This window comes from Myotis lucifugus, unplaced genomic scaffold (genome assembly GCF_000147115.1).
Source record: "Myotis lucifugus unplaced genomic scaffold, Myoluc2.0 scaffold_820, whole genome shotgun sequence".
NCBI lineage: Eukaryota > Metazoa > Chordata > Mammalia > Chiroptera > Vespertilionidae > Myotis > Myotis lucifugus.
This window is the reverse complement of record NW_005871868.1, coordinates 53242-61125: the sequence shown is the minus strand read 5'-3', so window position 1 is coordinate 61125 and position 7884 is coordinate 53242. Positions and strand designations below refer to the sequence as shown.

At 54.9% G+C, this 7884-nt stretch overlaps 2 protein-coding genes across 2 annotated transcripts in view; one reads left to right on the top strand and one right to left on the bottom strand.

The window, feature by feature from the left end:
* Window positions 1–518: 518 nt before the first annotated feature.
* HAPLN3 (hyaluronan and proteoglycan link protein 3) lies at window positions 519–6837 on the top strand. The gene is made up of 4 exons (XM_023747248.1): window positions 519–722; window positions 1996–2364; window positions 4210–4512; window positions 6419–6837. The coding sequence occupies exons 1-4, from the start codon at window positions 590–592 to the stop codon at window positions 6706–6708; spliced, it is 1095 nt and encodes a 364-aa protein (XP_023603016.1). The 5' UTR covers window positions 519–589; the 3' UTR covers window positions 6709–6837.
* A 321-nt stretch (window positions 6838–7158) lies between these two features.
* ACAN (aggrecan) overlaps window positions 7159–7884 on the bottom strand; it is a 37114-nt gene continuing 36388 nt past the window's right edge. Inside the window, 1 exon segment of the mRNA XM_014448408.2 lies at window positions 7159–7169. Within this exon segment, the coding sequence (XP_014303894.2) occupies window positions 7159–7169 (11 nt within the window).

Here is a 7884-nt window from a genome sequence, read left to right as displayed (position 1 = left end):
GAGCCTGCAACCAAGGAATGTGCCTTGACCGGAACTGAACCCCAGACCTCTGGTCCGCAGGCCGACGCTCTATCCACTGAAGCCAAACCCGGCTAGGGCCCCAGGTGAGTTTCACAAACCAGGAAACCTGCCCCAGAATCCCCTCAACCAATAAGACCCAGGCTCTGAGAACAGTGCTTAGTGCGTGGACGATGCTCCCTCAAATACCCTATTAAGCCCAGAGAAATGAGTGGGTGCCTGGGGACCCAGGGGTCCCCGGCTCTCTGAAGAGGGGTGCCTTTTTTTAAAAAAAATATATTTTTATTGATTTTTCACAGAGAGGAAGGGAGAGGGACAGAGAGTCCAGAAAACATCGATGAGAGAGAAACATCAATCAGCTGCCTCCTGCACACCCCCTACTGGGGATGTGCCCGCAACCAAGGTACATGCCCTTGACTGGAATCGAACCTGGGACCCTTCAGTCCACAGGCCAACGCTCTATCCACTGAGCCAAACCGGCCAGGGCGGGGCGTCTTTAATTGTCTCGCTTTTCTCTTCTTTCCCATTTGCCTGGCCTCAGCCTTGCCCAGGACACGCTGGTGCTGCCGCCATGCACGCCGCCATGGGCCGCCTGCTGCTCCTGGTCCTGCTGCTTCCTCTGCCCTGCATCCCCGGCCTGCCTTTCTACAACGGCTTCTACTACTCCAACAGTGCCCACGGCTGGGACCCGGGCCTCGGCGGAGGTGGGTGGCGTCCTGGGCCCGGCTTTTTGCTCCGAAGGAGGAGCAAGACCTCCCCTGGCTTGCTGTGAAGTGCAGGTTCCAGGCTGGGATGGAGGACTGGGTATGGAGCCAGCAGCCTGGGCCCTTGCAGCCGACCAGCCTTCTTTCTTTCTTTCTTTTTTTAAAAAAATATTTTTATTGATTTCAGAGAGGAAAGGAGAGGGAGGGAGAGAGAAACATCAATGATGAGAGAGAATCATTGATGGGCTGTCTCCTGCACACCCCCTGCTGGGGACCGAGCCTGCAACCAGGGCATGTGCCCCGACTGGGAATCGAACCGTGATCTCCTGGTTCATAGGTCAAGGCTTGACCACGGAGCCGTGGTGGTTTGGCACCAGCCTCGTTTCTAAGACCAGCAGAAGAGACGGTTCAGTGACTCTGTGCTTGGAGCCCCTCAGATGCACTTAAGGACGGTCACTTCTGCTTCTTGTACTTCCCCAAAGTCCTGCCAGTTTGTCAAGATCCAGCTTAAAAAGGTGACCTGGGGAGGTCCAACTGCATGGCTCCGTGGTTGGGAATCAGCCTATGAACCAGGAGGTCAGGGTTCGATTCCCGGTCAAAGCACAAGCCTGGGTTGCGGGCTCGATCCCCAGTAGGGTGCATGCAGGAGGCAGCCAATTGGTGATTCTCTCTTATCATTGATGTTTCTCTATCCCTCTCCCTTCCTCTCTGAAAGCAATAAAAATACATTAAAAAAAAAAAAGATACAGTACTTAAAATTGCAGTTAGGACTCGTCTGGAAAATCCAGTCTAAACACACCCCCTTTCTCAAGATCCTTCATGGAATCAATTTGCACAGTTCATGTTGCCGTATAAGGCCACACTCAGGGATTAGGACCTGGATATTTTGGGGAGCCATTCCTTAGCCTACACACCCCTTTTCTCTGGAATTTAGGGTGCTGCCCAAGCACTATTTGAATGAGGTTTATGGAAACTTCTGAATCATCACAAACTTAGGGGCTTAAGATGGTTATTTTGTTCGTGATTCCACGGGTGGGCAGTTTGGCCTGAATCACGCATGTGCCTGCAAAGCCACAGTGGCTGCGGGGAGGGAGCAGCACTGTGGCTATTCTTGTCGCGCGCGCGCGTGTGTGTGTGTGTGTGTGTGTGTGTGTGTGTGTGTGTGGCGGGTAAGGAGGCGGGGCGTGAGCTGGGACGAGGGTGGGGTGGCCCTTGTGGGGGTACAGATGATCTGCAGCGGGTCCCCCTCTGCGCCCACCCACCTCTCCCCCAGGCCTCTTCAACGGCGTGAAGCTGGTGGTGGAGACGCCCGAGGACACCCTGCTGTCCCACCGGGGGGCCAACGTGACCCTGCCCTGCCGGTACCACTACGAGCCGGCCCTGGCCTCCCACAGGCCCGTGCGCATCAAGTGGTGGAAGCTGTCGGAGCACGGGGCCCCGGAGCAGGACGTGCTGGTGGCCGTCGGGCCGAGGCACCGCTCCTTCGGGGACTACCGGGGCCGCGTGCACCTGCGGCCGGCGGGGGAGCGGGACGTGTCGCTGGAGATCCGGGACCTGCGGCTGGAGGACTCCGGGCGCTACCGCTGTGAGGTCATCGACGGGCTGGAGGACCAGAGCGGCGTGGTGGAGCTGGAGCTGCGGGGTGAGACCCTGAGTGGGGTGGAGTGATGGGGGGGGCAGGGAAGGGGACCTGAGAAAGCAGCCGGACCTTGGTGCTTTAGGCAGATAAACATTTAAAAAAAAAAAAAATATATATATATATGTATATATATATATATTTTTAAATATATTTTATTGACTTTTTTACAGAGAGGAAGGGAGAGGGAGAGGGATAGCGAGTTAGAAACATCGATGAGAGAGAAACATCGATTCAGCTGCCTCCTGCACCCCCCCTACTGGGGATGTGCCCACAACCCAGGTACATGCCCTTGACCGGAATCGAACCTGGGACCCTTGAGTCCGAAGGCCGATGCTCTATCCGCTGAGCCAAACCAGCTAGGGCAACATTTTAAAAAATATATATTTTTATTGATATAGAGCAGTGGTTCTCAACCTTCCTCATGCCGTGACCCTTTAATACAGTTCCTCATGTTGTGGTGACCCCCAACCATAAAATTATTTTCGTTGCTACTTCATAACTGTCATTTTGCTGCTGTTATGAATCGTCATGTCAATATCTGATATGCAGGATGTATTTTCATTGTTACAAATTGAACATAATGAAAGCATAGTGATGAATCACAAAAACAATATGTAATTATATATGTGTTTTCCGGTGGTCTTAGGCGACCCCTGTGAAAGGGTTGTTCGACCCACAAAGGGGTCGCGACCCACAGGTTGGCGACGCACGGGTTGAGAACTGCTGATATAGAGGAAGGGAGAGGAGGGAGAGGAAGAGAGAGAAACGTCAATGATGAGAGAGAATCATGGATTGGCTGCCTCCTGCATGACCCCTACTGGGGATGGAGCCCACAACCCGGGTATGTGCCCTTGACCGGAATTGAACCCGGGACCTTTCAATCCATAGGCCAACGCTCTATCCACTGAGCCAAACCGGCTAGGGCCAGATAAACATTTTTTAGAAAAATATATTTTTATTGATTTCAGAGAGGAAGGGAGAGAGAGAGAGATAGAAACATCAATGATGAGAGAGAATCATGGGTCATCTGCCTCCTGCACGCCCCACACTGGGGATCGAGCCTGCAACCTGGGCATGTGCCCTGACTGGGAATTGAACCGTGACCTCCTGATTCCTAGGTCAACGCTCAACCACTGAGCCATATCGGCCAGGTTAGGCACCTGATTTTTTAAAAAGTCACTTTGGAGCAAAAAGGGTAGGCATGCCCTGACCGGTTTGGCTCAATGGATAAAGCATCGGCCTGCGGACTGAAGGGTCCCAGGTTCGATTCCGGTCAAGGGCATGTACCTTGGTTGCGGGCACATCCCCAGTGGGGGGTGTGCAGGAGGCAGCTGATCGATGTTTCTCTCTCATCCATGTTTCTAACTCTCTATCCCTCTCCTATCCCTCTCCCTTCCTCTCTGTAAAAAATCAATAAAATATATTTAAAAAAAAGGGTAGGCAATTACTATTATTATTAGTAGTAAATCAATGAAAATTATACATCATTTCTTTTTGTCAGATCAGTAAAAAATAGAACATAGTTTTCGGTGTGCTGCAGAAATTTAGTAACTAGTTTATGTGTGCCAGGAGACGGAAAAGGTAGACAGTGGCTGCTTTAACACACAGTAGGTGTATGCGGAGAGCCGCTGTTTGCCGGCTGGCTCTGGAAGGAGCTGTCCTGTAGCATCTGCCTTGGGCTTGGACAACGACAGGAGGGGACAGCTTTGCTGAGCTTCTCCGAGGGACTGTGTGTGTCCTGGGGGGGTGGGGGTGGGGCATCTGTCCCCATAGAGGTGTGGGGGCAGGGGACTGGGTCTCTCGCAGCGGGCTGGCCCACCCCTCCAAGCCCTCCTCCCTCCCTCCCAGGTGTGGTGTTTCCCTACCAGCCCCCCCAGGGGCGCTACCAGCTCAACTTCCAGGAGGCGCAGCAGGCCTGCGAGGCCCAGGAGGCGGCGGTGGCCTCCTTCGAGCAGCTGTTCCGGGCCTGGGAGGAGGGCCTGCACTGGTGCAATGCGGGCTGGCTGCAGGACGCCTCGGTGCAGTACCCCATCACGCTGGCCCGGGGGCCCTGTGGTGGCCTGGGCCTGGCGCCCGGCGTGCGCAGCTATGGGCCCCGCCACCGCCGCTTGCACCGCTATGACGTGTTTTGCTTCGCCGCTGCCCTCAGGGGTGAGTGGGGTGGCCCAGCACAGCCTGTGGGTGGCGGGGAGCATCTGAGTGCTGCAGGGGGGTTGGGGGACCCCTCTGCCCGCCCTGGGGCACCTCCGCCGGGTGAGAATGGCCATAGTGCTGCACCCCTCCCCGTAGCCACTGTGGCTTTGCAGGCACATGCGTGATCCAGGCCAAACTGCCCACCCGTGGAATCACAAGCAAAGTAAACATCTTAAGGCCCTAAGTTTGTGATGATTCAGAAGTTTCCTTGAATCTCATTCAAGTAGTGCTTGGGCAGCAACATAAACTCCGGAGAAAAGGGGTGTGCAGGCTAAGGAATGGCTCCCCCAAACATCCAGGTCCTAACCCCTGAGTGTGGCCTCATACGGCAACATCAACTTTGTAGATGTGACTGCATGAAGGATCTTGAGAAAGGGGGTGTGTGTAGACAGGATTTTCCAGACAATTCCTAATTGTAATTGCAAGTACTGTATCTTTTTAAAGATTTTTTAAAAATTTTAATTGGTTTCAGAGAGGAAGGGAGAGGAAGAGAGAAAGACAGAAACGTTAATGATGAGAGGGGATCACTAATCGGCTGCCTCCTGCACGTCCCCCACAGGGGACCGAGCCTGAAACCTGGGCATGTGCCCTTGACCGAAATTGAACCCGGGACCCTTCAGTCCGCAGGCTGACACTCCATCCACTAAGCCAAACCGTATCTTTTTAAGAAAAAAAGTATTTTTATTGCCCTAGCCCTGTGGTCGGCAAACCGCGGCTCACGAGCCTCATGCAGCTCTTTGGCCCCTTGAGTGTGGCTCTTCCACAAAGTACCACGTGTGGGCGCGCACGTACAGTGCGATTGAAACTTCGTGGCCCATGCGCAGAAGTTGGTATTTTGTGGAAGAGCCACACTCAAGGGGCCAAAGAGCCGCATGTGGCTCGCGAGCCGCGGTTTGCCGAGCCGCAGTTTGCCGACCACTGCCCTAGCCGGTTTGGCTCAGTGGATAGAGCATAGGCCTGCTGACTGAAGGGTCCTGGGTTCGATTCCGGTCAAGGTCACATGCCCAGGTTGTGGGCTCGATCCCCAGTGGGGGTCGTGCAGGAGGCAGCCCATCCATGATTCTCTCTCATCATTGATGTTTCTCTCTCTCCCTCTCCCTTCCTCTATATCAATAAAAATATATTAAAAAATGTATTGTTATTGACTTGAGAGAGAAAGGGAGAGGAAAAGAGAGATGGAAACATCGATGATGAGAGTTTGAGGGCTTTGACGCAGCTGTTCACGCCAATCATTTGTTTATTTATTCATCAAGCATTGCCTGAGTGCCCACAACGGGCTGGGGCCTGGACTAGGCTCTGGGCATCACAAACAGAGTGGTTCGTTTCATGGGAAGACAGAAGCTGACTCAGCGCTATACCCCAGGCATCTAGAAAAGTGGCTGGCACATAGTAGGTGCTCACTAAACAACTGAGCCAGCGAGAGACTCTGATTAGTCCAGCCCAGGTGGGGTGCCCACCCAGGGTGCAGTTAGGGGAGCGTTGGGGGAGTATAGATATGACAGGAGGGACCCCAGCCCATAGCAGGTGGGGTGAAGCTCTGAGAGAGGACTGGGCAGGTGCCCCCCAAAATGTCTAAGTAGATGCCCACAGCAACCGAGGTACAAGCCCTTGACTGGAGCCGAATCCAGGACCCTTCGGTGTGCAGGCCGACGCTCTAACCTCTGAGCAAAACCAGCTAGGACATTACCCCCATTTTACAGATGAGTAAACTGAGGCACAGAGAGGTCAGAGCTCATGGGGCTCCCTGGGCTCAGAGAGTAGACAGATCTTTGGGGTCTGGGTAGTGATGTCTGGCCTGGCGGACGGTGCTGCAGGTCCGGCTGTCCCCTCCGCGGCCCGGCCCTCACACCCCACTTTCCCACAGGGCGGGTGTACTACCTGGAGCACCCCGAGAAGCTGACACTCTCAGAGGCCAAGGCGGCCTGCCGGGAAGACGGCGCCCAGATTGCCAAGGTGGGCCAGCTCTTTGCCGCCTGGAAGTTCCGCGGCCTGGACCGCTGCGATGCCGGCTGGCTGGCAGACGGCAGCGCCCGCTACCCCGTGGCTCACCCACGCCCCACCTGCGGGCCCCTGGAGCCCGGGGTCCGAAGCTTCGGCTTCCCAGACCCGCAGAGCCGCAAGTATGGTGTGTACTGTTACCGTCCTCCTCGCTAGAGCCGGCCACAGCACTGTGCCTGCCTGGCCCTTCCCCCCACCCCCCTCACGGCTGTATTTACTAAGTGGATCATGTTCCCTATTGTTTTTATACTTCTCAACTTAAATAAAAAAATATATATATTTTTATTGATTTCAGAGAGGAAGAGAGAGAGAGAGAGAAACATCAATGATGAGAGAGAATCATGGATCGGCTGCCTCCTGCACGCCCCCTACTGGGGACCCAGCCTGCAACCCGGGCATGTGCCCCGACCGGGAATCGAACCAGTGACCTCCTGGTTCCTGGGTCAGCACTCAACCAACTGAGCCACGCTGGCTGGGCTCAACTTAAATTAAAAAAAAAAAATTACTGTTTTTGTAAAGCCAACAGATCCCCAATCCTCCCTTTGCTCAGGTGGACACCCCAAGGCTCCTGTACCCCTTTTCTCTGGGACATTTGAGGTCCGTGGCTCATGAGGACTCTGATGCCCAGAGTGGGCAGTGACACGGGGACCAGGGCGTGGTGGCTGCCCCTCTCCCTCCGCCTCAGCTTGGGGATTGGGGGGGGCACCCAGGGGCTCTGAGCTGGGCTTTGACCCTTGCAGCCTCCTGTCCCTGTGAGGGGCTAGGGCTGGACGGGGCCCCAGGCTCCCCAGTGAGGTCCCAGGGAAGGGAGTGATGCCCCCCCCAACCCCTCTCTCAGTTCAGAGTCTGTCTTTTGTTCTCATTTCCCCCCAATTTGGTGTGTGTGTTTTAAATATATTTTATTGATTTTTTACAGAGAGGAAGGGAGAGGGATAGAGCATCGATCAGCTGCCTCCTGCACACCCCCTACTGGGGACGTGCCCGCAACCAAGGTACATGCCCTTGACCGGAATCGAACCTGGGACCCTTCAGTCCGTAGGCCGACGCTCTATCCACTGAGCCAAACCGATTGGGGCTGGTGTGTGTGTGTTTTTTGGGACAATGAATGGTGCTGACCCCCTCCTCCAGCCCAGCCCTCCTCTGTCCCGCTCTGCATCACGGTCTACACATTCCACCAACCGGCTCCTCCATGGGAACAAATGTGATATCGAAGGACCAACTACGGGCGCGGCCGGCGTGGCTCAGTGGTTGAGCGTCAGCCTATGAACCAGGCAGGAGGTCACGGTTCGATTCCCGTTAGGGCACATGCCTGGGTTGGGGGCTTGATCCCAG

Bases quoted from the DNA above. Each gene is read 5' to 3' on its own strand.
- HAPLN3 (XM_023747248.1), top strand. From the start codon at position 590: ATGCACGCCGCCATGGGCCGCCTGCTGCTCCTGGTCCTGCTGCTTCCT. The intron at 2,365-4,209 runs GTGAGACCCTGA...CCTCCCTCCCAG, and splicing joins GGTGGAGCTGGAGCTGCGGG to GTGTGGTGTTTCCCTACCAG. The intron at 4,513-6,418 runs GTGAGTGGGGTG...ACTTTCCCACAG, and splicing joins CTTCGCCGCTGCCCTCAGGG to GGCGGGTGTACTACCTGGAG.